We start from the raw sequence: 16519 nt of genomic DNA on the forward strand, positions 1-16519 counted from the left end.
AAAATTGTGTACACTATACAGATCATGGGTAAATGACGATCTTCTCTGGAGAGAGAGAATAATCAGTATGAACATGTTTACTGCTCTACCAAGTTATTCTCAGGAACCAAGTAATGGTTGGATATACAACAGATTTGTTTGAAAGTCAACATCTGGAAAATATGGTTTAAATCCCATAAAACGTTTCTATGCATAAATAAGCTATTATAGGGATTGCCTCCTCTTAATTTTGAGCATAGCTAGTTTATTAGCTTCCCAGCCTAATTTATAAAAAAAAAAAAAAAAAAAGAAAAGTATAACCCTATAGTAAACTATTGAACAACAGCAAAGAGAACAATAGGGAGAAATAATGGCACGTAAAATATGTATTACTTGGCTTACATATCTAACTAAATGGTTAGCATCAATATGACAATTTGTCTTTGAGCCTTTATATTTCCTATAAGTGGGCTAAGAAGATGGCCAAGCCCTCAAAGAAATAATTCGGTAATCATAAATGATGCATTATTAAGGGACACTTGCACATTACATTGGATTATAATTACCTGCGTAAAACAGATTGGATGTTTCCACATCAGAGCCACGATCATCAAATATTGCGCATTCGTAAGAACCCATATCTTTAATACTTGGACTGCGTATATGTAGCTTCCCACCGTTTTCCAGGAAAATCCTGGGGTCAAACAAACACAAGCTGTTTTCAATCTGTCCAATTTCAAATTATTATTATTTTATTTGCAACGCACCAGTAAATTTCGGCATGTTGTCAAATTACAGCAACACAAAATGCTACGCAATAAAATCTGAGTAATAAAAAATAATTCATAAAAATTGTTAGCGTTTGGCCTGCCTTCAAATTAAAGAGACATGCACACATGGCTTGTGTAAATTCATTGACATGCATACAAACAGAGCTCAAATTTGGATAACTGAGGCAAACTACTAAATGTTGAACAATCTAAATCTATTAAATAACTCTGCAATAATTCGCACATTACATTACAATTACCCAAGTTTTGCCTGGATGTTATTTTTTTGGTGGGGTATAAATTATTTTGCCATTTTTGAGACTATTACGACATTGTTAACTGTGCATTATAACTAGTGCAGTAATTGTGTTTACAGAACCATGTTGAAATAAGGTTTTATACATTTTGAACCAGGTGCCACACTCAAGAGAAACTCCAAGCATATATGGACATCGGCAAACTATTTTGAGATTAGTTACCCATTATGCTTTCCATTGAATTTTGGGAACTTTGTTTAGAGATGTCAACTCATAATGAAAGCATCATTGCAGAGTAGAAAGCCAACGTATCAGGGCAGTAGTGGACAAACAGATAGATCCCCATCTGCCTTATTGCTGTCAAAACATCATGCGGGCTTGTTCAACAAATTGGGATCTACTTCCCATTCTGCCCTGACCCGTGAACATCCTACAAATTCTTTGCCGGCATCACAAAACCCAATTTTGCTCAACAATTTAATCCTATTCATTGTTTAAAAGAATGTTCAGTGAATTAGCTTTGGGGCCAGTTAGTTTATAACATTCAATAACGTTTTCATTTTGTAAGATTGACCGTCTAAATTAAAGTACACTCCAAGAGTGGGTTCTAATCACCGATATCGCTTCACTAAGGGTACGGGTTCTTCTAACTAAGAAACAAAGGAGCTAATTTACTAAACGCAAAACAGCAGTGAGTTGCAAGCCAGATTGCTAAATTTGGACTAAACTAGCCAAGCTGTGACTTTTTTGGGTTTTTAAAATGACGTGTTTAGTGAATCATTCCCAAAAGTATGGGATTTTGCAAATGCTACTTAATATTGTGAAACCACCTTTAATATATATAACAGTTAGTAAATTAAGTTGTTCCTTTTACAGAGGAGGTAACTAAATAATGTAATCAAAAAGTGATGCAGTATATAGTTTATATATGAGAAAACCAAAACACTTAAACAGTAAAATCAACTGAACACTCACATATAAATGCAGCCCTAAGTATCCAGCACAGCTTTAAAAAGCTATAACTACATTCGCCTGCTTGAATCCATCAGTAGGTGAACAATTCTGTCTAAGCCACCACTGTTTAAACAGTTATATCCTAACAAACTACCCTGCTCGGAGTTCATAATTATTGCAAACTGTTGCCTTTAGCGCCTGACGGGTGAGCAGCTAGAGAAGTATTTTGTCAGTTTAATACCCAAGGCTTTTATTGTATGAGGTGTTATATATATCCCCTTAGAATATCACTAGGTCCGATGTACTGCCAAAGCCAAACAAAGCCTAATCTTTTAATTTTTAGATTGAACAAGTAGGCATCAATCACAGTACAGGGGATTTCAGAAGAATTCACAAATGGCAAATAAGTCGTGATTTTGTCGTTTAAAGCTACCATGTGGCACTGTAAGAAAGAAAGAAAGTCTCTTGAGGGTCACTAATACAGAAATGTGCATGTAATGCCAGCGGTCAAAGCTTGCCTAATTTTTAAGATCCGTTTATGAAAATATTTGTTATAGCCTTTTTTTGGTATTCCACATTTAATCACTCAGCTCAGTGGATGTATAATAGGGAATTGTTCCAAGACAAAAAAAAAAGTGTGGAAGGGGGATGAATATAATAAAGGGAAACATGTAAAAGAACACCAGGAATTCTACACAGACCTAGTGTACTTGCTAAGTCTTTAACATGAATTGCTGCCAAAACCTGGGTACGGGGACTCGTTCCTGGCCGGCCTTGCTTTTCTTGTCCAGATCACAATCAATCTATATCCTAATAACATCAGTGTCAATACTTTTTTGTTTAATTTTGAAGCATACCCATGAGAGTAAACCTGTCTAGTATTGGGGTTCTCAATATTTCCTCCATATGTTCAATGTAGTAGAATATAATAGGTACGTGGTTACACAAAAACATTGCTCCCTCCGTAGGAGCAATCATTCACCAATGATGACTGGCGTGTAAGATAAATGTCATGGACACTGGCTCATCTCCACCCAATGCCATACATATGTAGCATACTCTGGGAGGCTGCTTGGCCCCAAATACTGAGAGAAATATCTTAAGGCAGTAAGTGCAGGCCTGAAGAGCATTCCGAGTACAAACCCACACCATGCTGGACTAGCAAAGGCCCTGCGCAAGTCCTGCTGTATTCTGCTAACAGGTATCGCAGTGCATCTCTCACTGCATTTTATTGGCAGTAGAATAGTGCTGTGAGACTGTAACGCATTCTAGTGAGGCAAGGGAGCAAATGTCCCCAAATTGACAACCTTTCCAGCACTCCGCTGCAACAACATATCACAAAGTGGATGTTTCCCAATATATGATCCCCCATTCTCCTGGAGCAGTTCATTAATAGCTGCAGAACTGCAGCAAGTATAGCTTTCACCTGTCGCTCCATTCATGAAAATCATAAATGCAGCTATAAGTAAGCTCAGTATTGAAACAGTTGTAGAGTGCTGGTATATCTACAGAATAGAAGGATCAAATAATGCATACTACATATACAATTTAAAGGAAAGTGGGATGGGAAGGGGTGAGGAGGAAAAAAAAAAAGGAAAGGTAATGGGACTGTTATCCAAAAATCTCTCTGATAGGTGTGGAGAGTGAAATCAAAAAGATCCATCTGATAGCTTTAATCGCAAGCAATGGACAAATACAGCAAAATAAATAAATAAATAAAAAATAGTAAAAGGGGCTTTTGTTTTCACAGGTTTTTAAATTAAAAAAAAAATGTTTTGTTTTTAGAAAAAATAGCATTGTCCAGAAAGATGGATGTAAAGCTTAGCATAAATCGAGAGAAGGAAAGGAAATACAATGCCGGCCAAGAAAAAACAAGAACATTACAAAACTATCTGGAAGGCACTAGATAAAGTGGAGAAGAGGAGAATTAATGTGTCTCGTCAGAGTAAAAATCCTTCCTGGAATGGTTAATTCAATGTCTAATGGGTTTTGTAATGTGTTGGTGATACTTATCTGTTTCATTCATGCAATGCTGTTTAAATGTATACATCTCCTAGTGCATTTATCATTGCTTTTATAACAAATAAAAATTATACATTAAAAAAAATAGATATTTTAAAAATTGTTAGCCACTTTTCAATAAAGTGGTTTATCCAAACTCTCCAGCTCCTTATTTGAATCCAGGTACCATACTTCCTTGCTTTTATACCTGCCTGAACAAGAAAGAGCATTCACAGTTTATAGCGAGAATTGTACATGATATTGCTCTGTTAAAGCACATCTACACAGCTATTTCTATACAGTACAATGTCTCCCATATGTCCCTTATTAAACTGTGTTTCAGGCATTGTTCCATGTCTACAATATCTGGTGTAGCATTTTAGTAAAACTACCATTATTTTTACTACTTGAAATTGTGTAGCTTATTTTAGTTTCTTAGATCTTGGGTTGATCTAATCACAAAGAGAGCAGGCCATCTGTCAGTGATTCTGGTTGCATAAAAACATTACTCAAAACCTTTCCATTCTACAGCACCTGAAGGACATTTAATTCGGTGAGTCCAGACATACGAATGCATAAATGTTCACAATATCCGGATAATGTCTTAATTAGCAGCACTGGGGAGAATATATTTGATTAGTGAGCTCATTGTGGAATATGCAACACAATGTGGGAGTCTCTCTCTACCACGTAGGTTACCGCAACACCTGTTATCAACCATCCGTGAACCCATTTATTGGCACACAAAAACACGGTCTGTTTCAATCTGAAATCCCTGTTATTAATTTGGAGAAATCCACCAGAAGTAATACAAACCATAGCCTATTATCAGGATTCTGTTTGTATACTGTACAGTGGGATATTATTATTATGGTTATTTATATATCGCCAACAAATTCCACAGCGGAGTACTGCCATTCTCACAGTGGAATTGTCATGTGTACAGCAGGTACCATTGCGTGGTAGACTTACTTGCAGGTACCAGTGGAAATGTATATTTAATTATTATGCAACAACTAACTTTATGTGTATATCTCACAATAAATCCAGAAATGTGTGCACTCATATGGACATCTTAGCAATGGTCTTGAAAAGGATTTTTAGGGGTCCGACACATTGACAGCTTTGCACTGATCATGGAATAAAATGTATACATTTATTTGTAGGATGTCCTGTAGGTGCCCACATTTCTGGATTTACTGCGAGATGTATATCACTATTTAGTGGTAGCTCCTGTGACAAACTCCCCTTCCTACGTGAGTTTGCCATAAGCTCCTAGAGGAGCCTGATTGCCAGCCTCCTGCCCACAGATTATGGGCCCTGCAGGGAAAACATGTACAAGACTATTTAACTGTCTTGGTTCGTGTGATTCCCCTATGCTGTTCAGGAACCGACCAGCCGCATGAACTATGGACCACCCGGGAGCTTGTTAAGCCTAATGGATACATTGTAACAATCCTAACCACAGTATTCTAATCGTTCGTCTGGGTGGCCGCAATTTGTATGAACGAACACGAGGTGGCGGCCGTCTTGTTCGCATGAACACAGGCAGCGGTGTTTGGTCGTTGAGTTCATGGAACTATTTTCGGACACTGAAACTCCCGAACACCGCTGGACTTCCATGATCACCTATGTTCAGTTTTATATAACTTAGACAAACACTGTTCAGTGGGATTGTCGGTCAAATTATGACTTCCAGGAAAATCTCAAACCCCTGAACCGACCTGGGTGATTTTTGGATATGTTGGTCACCCAGATTGGGGCAGGGGAAAACTTTTTTTTTTTTTTATGTGTTTTAAAGGTATTTGTTTTTTTTGTAATAGTGTATGTTTTTCTGTGCCTGGAGATAATGGAGTTAGTTCAGTTCCTGACTCAATTATCTCTCAGGGACAGAAGAGGAGTTTGTAACTTGTAAATAGTCCCCTCTCAGGCCCAGGAGAGGGATTATCCTGTTTGTGTGGGAGCGTCAGGGGTGTGTTTACTGTGTCCCTGTATTGTATAAAAGCAGGCCATTGAGCCTGGATATAAAACATTTGTTTAACCCCTTTGTGAAGTCTAGGTTCATGTTTGGGGGATTGGAGATCTCCAATCACTACTCTGCTGGAAATAGGAGAGCTATAATCACTGCAGCACTTGGGATTCGGGAGACTACTTACGGATATACTCAGCCGGAGTATAGGGGATCTGTTACACCCCCATACAGAAATTGAAAGTTAGGTACAACTGGCATTAGAGTGAGGGCTGTCACATCTCTCATTGCATCTAATGTATATGAGAGAGACAGATAGATATAGGCATATTGTTTTTATGGTAGCATTTCCTTTGAGACACTATAAAGAAAAGAATATCAATTGCTATTGAAGATCTCCAGGTTTCCTAGATAAACACAGGGACAATCAAAGCAAAACAATTTGGGGCCAATGTTTTACAAATGGGCAGTCACCTTGAAAACCAAAGGATATTTTCTGCACATTGCTCTACTATTCGAACTTTGTCCTAGAATTGTCCATTATAAATGATCCCCAAGAAGTCAGCTTTCCTAACTGATCAGAACAAGAAACGTGAAGGCAATATGTAATTAGACCACCCACAAATGCAGTTTACTCACTTGTCAGATAACATCAATGCTTCACCATTTTTGGTCCAAGTAAATTTTGTCTTGGAATCTCCATCCACCTCACAATGAATGATAATAAAAAGTGTGTTGTTGGTGATTAAGGCACTATTCCCAATAATTAAATGTAAAGTTCTATTAGAAGACAATATGTGACCATGTTTTGGCTTGCGAGTAATCAGTAACCGTTGCTTGTTTTCGTTCTTTTCGGAGACTTTACCATTGAAATGCTCAGAGGTATTTGGCTCTTTGGCAACAAGCTTGAGATCTGACACATTATCTTCACTGGATGTCTTCCATTTTTCCACCGGAGAATGAGGCTTCGATAATTCCATCACTACGTGGGATATTATTTGGCTTGCAAAGTCATCACTTATCTCTCCAGCTTCAATAAGTTGACTCATGTTCTTCACAAGAGCCTCAAACTGGACAGTGTCCATGCTATAAGCGCCCTGCAGGACAGCTGCTTCCAGCCTCTTATCTCTAAATTCTTGGGATCCATACATTTCAGCAGAATTTGTCACAAGAGTTTCAAGATTTCTTAGAACCATGTCATCCCGGACATGACTATCTTCCATATATAAATTGTTTTTCTTATTCCAGGACTCCCACATCTTACTCATTTTGTACCATTTTGCTCCTAATCGGTTTGGTTCATTAAGATCTTTTTCAAAATGTGGAGGCTCTAGAAGTCTGTTATTAGTACCAATGAGTTTAAGAACAAAGGTTTCATAAGCAGGACCAGCAATACACTTGTAAACTCCAATATCCTGAACCTCTAAGTTGTGTATCTTTAATGAGCCAGATTTTGTTATGCCGAGCTTCTTTGAAGGTCTCAAGGGCTGTCCATCTTTTTCCCATTTAATAAGTGACTTTTGGAATTTTCGCACCGGACACTTGATTACTACTGATGTTTTGGGAAGCAAATAAGCTCTGCTCCCAATAGTAAAATTTATGCGCTTTTCTTGTCTTGTCTGAATGTAAACGCGGCGAATGCTGAGGATTTCCGGAGTTTCTTGTTTTGTTGGATGTTGTTTACTTCCTTTGAAAAAAAGGAAATAAGACATGTAAGTAAAATTTCAGTAAATTTGGTTTTAAATTAAATTTAAGAGTATATATAAAGTAGTCTTTAGCACAATGTACAATATTAAACTACAATTAATAAAAATCTAAAGATTGTCACAGTGACCAGTATAAATATTTTACTGTTGGGAAAATCATACGCAGACATTAGCTGCATTTAAGTGGGCAGTAAGGGGACAGTTGAAGTTAAGAATTGGAGTGTCAAAAAGGCAGGTACGAAGATAGGGCAACAGGGTTAAAGTATGGGGTTATGGAAAAGGATTACTTAAATTAGGGTTAAATATTACTCAGCTAAAAATGCCAATGGATTGCAGCAATAATGGCTGTGCCGAAATGGCATTAACTCTGTTTTGCCTAAGACTTAATAAATACATATGATATAGATAAGAATATGAAAGTCAAAATTTGTGACAGGGCTTTCCTAGGATTTTAGGAAAAGTCCCCAAAAAGTGAATTGTAGGGCATAAAAAATCCTGCAATTACTAAAAAGAGAAGCGTAACACTGCAATGAACTCAGACATTCCAGACCATAAGAGTCTTTATTTCTTGCTTTACCGAATGCCCTCATTTCCACTTTTCTGTAATAGATCGCAGTTACTGATCTGGACATTGAGGTAGGACTGTCCCTCTCCATCACGGAGTTTCACAGTCACTGCTCTCTGAAATTAGTTACACCAAGAAAGACACACTGCTCCTTTTTTATTTTTAACATTTTTTTATTTTATTTTTTAAACCTTGTGCCAAGAACATTCCTAAAGATCCATTGAGCTTTTAAAAGTGCGACACTCTCAGCCGATTGGCATGTTAATCTGAAATTAAGCTCAAGGAAAGAAATCTGTTACTATGTATGAAGCTTTAACAGCTCTATTCCTCTCACTCAAAATTCATCTGAAGTTATATCACCATGTCCCTGAGCCTCTGAGCATAGCTAATTCGGTAACTTTTTATATCAAAAGCCAAAATGTGTGACAGAGTCATCTACATATTCCTTTCATCCTAAAATAAGTAAAGGCGCATTGCAAGGCACCTGTATCATGTTTGAAGAATTTCGAAGACCAACAATGCCCCTGGCCACCATGAGCCATAAATATATGTCATATAACTTTGCGTATATGTCATATATCTTTGTGTAGTGCTAAGCCATTAGGCACATTATAAAATAGTCATCTGAATCTGCCAGATGGTGTCTGCTTAACATAGAATACTATACAAGGTACCATTTAGATGTGCATGCAGATTGACTAGGCAAGGGCCAAAGCTGAGGAAAAGAAATAGCCGTCTTACATTTTTATGTAGACAAATGTAATAATTATTACGTGTAATACTAATACTATATTCATTCAACAACTTTAGCTTAATTAAGCAGTCTCACTGCTCACTTCTCTGCCATTTAGAAGTTACATCACGTTGTTCCTGCAGGCCTAGTGACATCACCTTGCACAGCCTTCCTAAACATTTTCTGTAAAGAGTCATCTAATATTTACACTTTTTGCACAGTCTGTTTAAATTAGAATTTCGTATCTCCTGCACTGTTAATAGCCTACTAGACCCTGCCGGTGCCTCCTGTGTGTGATTAAAGTTTAATTTACAGAGCAGGAGATAACATTTTCTTAAGTAAGTTACATCTGAGTGAAAAAATTTTCATGCAGGCAGTGTCAGTCACCGCCAGGGGAGGTGTGGCTTAGGCGACATAAACAGAAGCAAAGGTGATTTAATTTGCAAATGGCAAATAATTCAGCAGTAAAACTTCAGAGGCATGATCTATACACCAAAACAGCTTCATTAAAGCTAAAGCTTAATGCTATAGTGTCCGTTTAAGAGATTTCACTAATTATTTTTTTTTTCTACTTTTAACAACAAAATAAAATACGTATGAAACACATGTTTGGTTTTAATTTTTTATTCATTTTTAATACAGGTGGTCCTCATTTTGCAACCTGTTTTACGCCGGCTCGCACTTACGACCAGCTCTCTTGCAGGGTGGTAAGTGCGAGCCGTCGTGGGAATTAGAGGGATTAGAGGGAAATTCCCTGTGCATAGACATGCGCACCAGAGCAGGGAAACCCTTAATTTCTCACTTACTGACCAATTCGTTCTACGACCGGGTCATAGAAACGGAACCCGGTTGGTAAATGTGGAGTACCTGTACATTTCCCATATACGCATTAGAAAAAAATAGAAGTCTTTTTTACTCCACAGTTCATCTTTAAAAGGGACCTAGCATTTCTCTGATAGTACCAATTTCTCAATACTTCACCTCTACAAGTACTATTGAAATGTTTATTGGGGTTAAGAGAGTGCCCCAGCTTTAAGTATAAAACACACTTACTTTCCTTTGCAGCACTTCTATGTCTATGGTTATCAATTTGAGATGATGTGGGCATGCGCTAATGTCTGCCCACCAGTGTCTACTCGTAAGGTACCTTACATTGCATAAATGCTCAGGCATTCCTTCCGTAGTGCAATATGTGTGGATGGCTCTTCACGTCATCTGTGCACACGCTACCATGAGAGTTAGATTACTAATATGCAAGATGCACAAAAATATAAAATAATTATATATATATAATTATCCATAGTAATTTGGAGAAGTAACAGTGCGACTTTTAGCTTATCCAGATAGTTTAGGACCCCTGACTGAAGACTCTTAACATTCATTTAGTACAGGGGTAGTCAACCTTTTAATACCTACCACCCACTTTTGTATCTTTGTTGATGGTAAAATTTCCTTACCGCCCACCAATGCCACAGTAACTAATTCTAAAGCGCAAGTGCAACATATTTTTTTTTAAATATGTACTTAGATTTATCTATTTTTTGTTTTCTTTTTTCTATTATACTTTTTTTTCAATGTGTGTCTGTGAGGTGCTGCGTGTGTTTGTGTCTGGTGTGTGTGTGTGTGTGTATGTGAAGGGTGCTGTGCGTGTGTGAGGGGTGCTGTATGTGAGTGAGGGGTGTAGTGTGTGTGAAGGGTGCTGTGCATGATTGGTGCCCACCGGCTAAGTAACGCGGCCGTGGCCCGGGCCGCATAGAAGAGACCCATTGGGTGGCCCATGCTGTCAGGGCCACCCGATGGCAATCTATTTCCAGAGGGCCAGGTCAGCGCTGCGACGCTTTAACTGTGCGACCGGGCCCCCTGTAATGACATCAGAGCTGGGAGAAAGTGACTGCCCTAGTCACTTCCTCCCAGCAACCACCAGGAGCCACGCAGGAGGAGGAAGGAGAGGAGGGAGTCAAAGTGGGTACTCTGACTCCCATCAGGCTGAGCCACTGAACTCCAGGGGAAGTTATCCTCCTGCACCTAAAAAGGTAGGAAACAGGAGGGAGAATAAAACATTGTGTATATGTGTCTGTATATGTGTGTGTCTGTATGTCTGTGTGTCTGCATGAATGTGTGTGTGTGTGTGTGTGTGTGTGTGTTTGTCTGTCTGTCTGTGTGTATGTATATGTCTGTATGTATGTATGTTTGTGTGTAAGTCTGTATGTGTGTTTGTGTGTATGTGACTGTATGAATGTACTCTCTAGTCGGTTCTCTCACACCTCACCCCTCTGCCAATCCTTATATTGACTTCCTGTATGCTATAGGAGTCATTTTAAGGTACTTATTCACACCTATAAAGCAATGAACAACTCTAGCCCCTCATAGCTCCTCACAGATCCATAGGTATGTCCCTTCTCGGTCTCTCCGCTCTGCCCGTGACCACCTCCTGTCCGTTGTCCGCACCCGTACGGCCAACTCACGCTTGCAGGACTTCTCGCGGGCGGCTCCCTTCCTATGGAATAGCCTGCCTACTGCCATCAGACTCTCCCCTAGTCTTGCATCTTTTAAGAAGTGCCTTAAAACCCATCTCTTTAGGAAAGATTATGGCCTCCAAGACTAACCTCTACCTCACATACCTGTCTCTTGCTCTCTCCTAAAGGGCAGCCCACCTTATTTGACTGCAAATTCCTGTCCTAATGTGTTTTACACCCCACCTCCTATAGAATGTAAGCTCGATTGGGCAGGGTCCTCTTCAATCTATTGTTCCCGTAATTTTTTGTAATTGGCCTATTTATAGTTAAATCCCCCTCTCATAATATTGTAAAGCGCTACGGAATCTGTTGGCGCTATATAAATGGCAATAATAATAATAATTTGTATGTATGTGTGTGTGTCTATATATGTATGTGTATGTCTGTGTGTGTGTAGATGTCTGTATGTATGTCTGCATATATGTCTGTATGTGTATGTGTGTTTGTATGTATGTGTGTATGTCTGTATATTTGTATGTGTGTGTGTGTTTGTATGTATGTGTCTGTATAAATGTGTGTGTGTGTCTGTATGTATGTGTGCCTGTATGTGAGTGTGTATGTGTGTGTTTGCATGTGTGTGGGGGGGAACGTATGGGAGGGGGATGGTAGACGTATGGGGATGGGCCACAGTGCAATTTTCGCACCGGGCCCCCGTGGTTTCTAGTTATGCCACTGGTATAGGTTGTGTGTAGGTGGGTGAGATGTGAAAATCTATCTCCCTTCTTCTTACCCTTTATTGGGGGGGGGGAATAATGCTGCAAGCCCTGGTGGTCCAGTGGTGCATATTCACTTTAGCCTACAGCTCCTCTGGCTGCAGGTTGACTCTCCTGTCCTCCTGTAAGCACAGCACTGTATTGGAGCATTCCCATTGTTACTGGCGACAACACTCCAACCAGCCTGCTCGTGGGAGGAACACAGAGCCTCCCAGGTCCTACCATCCCTCTGCAAGAACTAAGTGCCAGCGGGCCGGTAAAGTAGATCTTTGATCTCCTCACCAGCCCAACAGGGCTTACAGCAAGGCTCGCTCTGCAGGGGTTGACAGGGGAGATGACAGGATCTCCCCTGCCGGCCTTGGTCCAGGGCCATCGAGGCCCACTGGGCATTTTCTGCAGAACCCACCACCACCCACCTGAAATCCCAAACCGCCCACAAGTGGGATTTAGGGACCAGGTTGACTACCCCAGATTTAGTACAAAGCACTAGTTAGTCTAGACCATGGCAGAGAATTGAACAGTGAGACTACAGGTGCATGACCTATACACCAAAACTGCTTGATTAAGCTAAAGTTGTTTTGGTGATTATAGTGTTCCTTTATTAAAGTCTCCACGGGCTAAGGATTTGCCTTCTGAAGTATTGTAGGAGAGAGTTTATAAAATAGTTCCTAATTAAAAAAAAAAAAAAACAGGTCAGAGATTTTTTTTTCAATTGAACATTTTATTTCTCGAATCCAAGAATTCGAGTATTTAAAATGTTTTTTAAAACAAGGAGGGAGGGGAGAGGGGTACAGAATAAAGAAGGGGAGGGGGGGGGGTCAATACAGTCAAGGCATTCCATTTGTACACAGTTTGCCGTAAATCGTACAATGCATCATACATTACATAATCACACAGTTTTCGCAAGATTCTATAACATAATAATGAAGCATTTGAGTCCTTACATATGTCCAGTTCGTAAAGACGTTAGCCTTCTCTGTCTATATCTACCCTTGGGGTGTTAGGGATCAGCTAAGAGATTAAATTAGAGATCGAACTAGGCTAGAGCGTCCTCTCTGACTCTCTAGTTAGGGAATAATAGTGGTTGAAGTGGTTTGGCGGGTCAATTCTATAAACGGTTTCCAGACTTCGACCATCCGTGCTCTGGCCGTGTGGGAGGTAGAAGTTAGGAGCTCGTATTTATAATAATGTGTTATTCTATCTAGTAATTCCCTATGGGAGGGACACCTAGTGGATTTCCAACTTTGGGCAATAAGATGTCGAGCCGCTAAAATTATGAAGGACGCTGTTTTCTTATCTGCTTTCTTCCAATGGGTTGGGAAGATCAGCAGGAGTGTTAAGGACGGAGTTAAGGGTTCTTTAAGGTGAATCAATTGTTGCAGGAGTGAATGGACCGATGTCCAGAGTTGAGATAACTCTTTACACTCCCACCAAACGTGCATCATATTGCCTATGTCTGTTTTGCACCTCCAACACTTTGGGCTTGTTTTGGGGTATATCTGATGAAGCCTTTGCGGTGTAAGGTACCATCTGTATACCACCTTTTTATGCGCTTCTATGTGTGAATAGCAGGAGGTGAGGCCCGAAAGCGCTGTCAGAGCTGAGAGCCATTGTTCGTTTGTAAATATTGGCATTCCCTCTTTTTCCCAATTTTGTACGTAGGTGAATGAGTGGGGAGTATTAAAATCGAGTGTGTTCCTATAGCACAATGATAAAGATTTGGGTTTTTGTGGTGAATGGTGACATCTATTTAGGATCTCTATCGTGTCCTTTAGTCGGTATGGTTGGATCTGGGGGTGTAAGGATACATGGGCAGAGACGGCACTTTTTAATTGTAGATACTGAAAGATGCAAGAGTTAGGAATGTGATATTGGGATTGCAAGATTGGGAACGGCTTAAGGCCTTGATGTGTACATATATCTTTAATAATCCTTACACCATACTTGGTCCAGATTTTTAGGGACAGCCATGGTGTCAATCCAGTTAAAGCTTCTATCGGGGCGTTTACGCAGAATTTCCCCTTTTCGGTTATTGTAGCCATCAGCCTGTCCCAGTATTTAAGCATCAATACGGAAGTGGGGTATAGCGACAGTTTTGGTGGTCGGTGTATCTTAGGGGACCACATAGCGTGGAGTAAGGAATGTGGTTTGGACCTGTCGGATTCCATATCCGCCCACTGAAACGTGTGTTTAGAGGCATGGAAGCGGATAGCAAAGTCTAGAATGGAAGCTTCATAATACGAGGCTAGCTTGGGCGCCCCTAAACCACCTCTAGATTGAATCTGTTGTACAATAGATATATGTAAGCGTGGTTTAGTTTTGTTCCAGATAAATCTGGATATCATAGCTTGGATGGACTTGATGGTTTGTGGTGGTACCTGTATTGGTAGCATTCGAAATACATAGAGAATTTTGGGTAACAGCACCATTTTGACTGTGTTTATTCGTCCCAGCCATGATAAAGATACATGTTTCCAGTGGTTGCAAAGTGACTTACAAGTCTGTGAGAGCGTCCCATAATTCAACGATATTGTTTTATGAGTATGAAGTGCGAGCTTCACCCCTAAGTATGTAATAAAGGTTTGTCTCCAGTCGAATTGATATAACTGTCTAAGCAAGGTGGCTTGTGTTGATGGTAAGTGGAGGGGCAGTGCTTGTGTCTTGGTGTTGTTAAGTTTATAATAGGATATGTTACTATATTCGCGCAGGAGGGATATGAGGCGAGGTATCGTTGTCATTGGGTTGCTAACCGTTAATAAAATGTCATCTGCAAACATTGACAATTTGAAGGTCGAGGGGCCTATATCGATTCCTGATATTGAAGGGTCATTCCTAATTTTGTACGCTAAAGGTTCTAGGGCGAGAATGAAGAGAAGAGGGGAAAGTGGACAACCCTGTCTAGTACCATTAGAGAGTGTAAAAGGACGAGAGGTAAAGCCTGAGTTATACACTTGTGCGGTAGGGGATTTATATAACGCCAAGATGCCCTGGATCATCTCTTGTGGGAAACCATATTTGTTTAATACTGAGATCATGTAAGCCCAGTTCAGCCTATCAAAGGCTTTTTCCGCATCTAAAGCCAATAGTATGCTTTCGATCTTCTGGTCTGCAATGTGAGAGAGAATGTTTAGGATCTTTCTGGTATTATCGGATCCTTGCCTGCCTCTGACGAAGCCTGCTTGGTCATTATGTATGATGCGGGATAATATCGGGCTCATCCTATTAGCTAGTAATTTGGCATAAATTTTAGTGTCACAATTCAGCAGTGATATAGGTCGGAAGTTTGAACATTGAGTCGGCGGTTTCCCGGGTTTTGGCAAGGTCGAAATGTGGGCTTGTAGCATTGCTGTGGGCATGGAACCTATTTGAAAACAGTGATTAAAAAATTTCTTCATATATGGTAATAAGATCTTTCGGAATGTGTGATAGTACAGATTTGTAAAGCCATCAGGGCCTGGGGATTTACGCTTTGGTAATTGGTCGAGGGTGTCAATTATTTCTTGATCTGAGAACGGTTGAATTAGGGCTTGACATTCTTCTGGGCTAAGAATAGGCAAGTCGGTATCTCGCAAAAACTGGTCTATATCGGTTTGTTTAGGAGGGGGGCAAGCTTGCGTCTGTGCTAAATTATAGAGGCTGCTATAATATTGACTAAACTCGTCGACTATCGCTTGTGGGTCTGTGATTTTGCTGCCTTGGCTTGAGGTAAGGAAGGCGATCTTAGATGTTGGAATTCTCGCTTTAAGTTGCGCAGCCAGGGTTTTCCCTGCTCTATTTCCCTCATGGAAGAATTTATGTTTCAATTTTGTGAGGAGGTAGCTTGTTTTTTCCATTTCCATATTTTTCAAAATGGATTGTAGTTCAAGAATCCGTTTAGTGATATTGTGGGAAGGCTGTGTTTTGTTCGTGCGTGTGAGTGTGGCTAGTTCTTTGTGTGTATCTATGTAGTGTTTAGTTCTCCTTTTATGGTTATAACTAGCTTGTTTAATGAACTGTCCTCTAAGGACGGCTTTGTGGGCTTGCCACAAGATGTCTATGTTCACCTCTTCTACATCGTTCAATACAAAGTATGTATGGAGTTCTTTTTCGATTTGTGTGATCAGCTCGTGGTCATTCAAGAGGTAATCATTAAGGCGCCATGTACGGGTCCCAGAAATGGGATATTGTGTGGTAAGGGATATTGTAATTGGGGCGTGGTCTGACCACGTAATGATACCTATGTCCGCCTTGACTAATTTCGGAATTAGAGTTGAAGGAATAAGAAAACGGTCGATTCTTGAATATGTGTCATGAACTTGGGAGTAATGCGTATAGTCCTTGTCTAAAGGGTGCAAGGTTCTCCATGCGTCAGTATAG

The 16519-nt window shown here is 39.9% G+C and overlaps 1 protein-coding gene across 2 annotated transcripts in view; it reads right to left on the minus strand.

Annotated features, from left to right (window-relative positions):
- ADAMTSL3 (ADAMTS like 3) overlaps positions 1-16519 on the minus strand; it is a 449463-nt gene that overhangs the window by 50269 nt on the left and 382675 nt on the right. For both annotated transcript variants that reach the window (XM_063448975.1, XM_063448976.1), the window contains exons 21-22: positions 6570-7617; positions 546-673 (exon numbers count right to left, since the gene is read on the minus strand). In XM_063448975.1, coding sequence (XP_063305045.1) covers positions 546-673; positions 6570-7617 — 1176 coding nt within the window. The remainder of the gene's footprint in view (positions 1-545; positions 674-6569; positions 7618-16519) is intronic.

Source organism: Pelobates fuscus, chromosome 3 (genome assembly GCF_036172605.1).
Source record: "Pelobates fuscus isolate aPelFus1 chromosome 3, aPelFus1.pri, whole genome shotgun sequence".
NCBI lineage: Eukaryota > Metazoa > Chordata > Amphibia > Anura > Pelobatidae > Pelobates > Pelobates fuscus.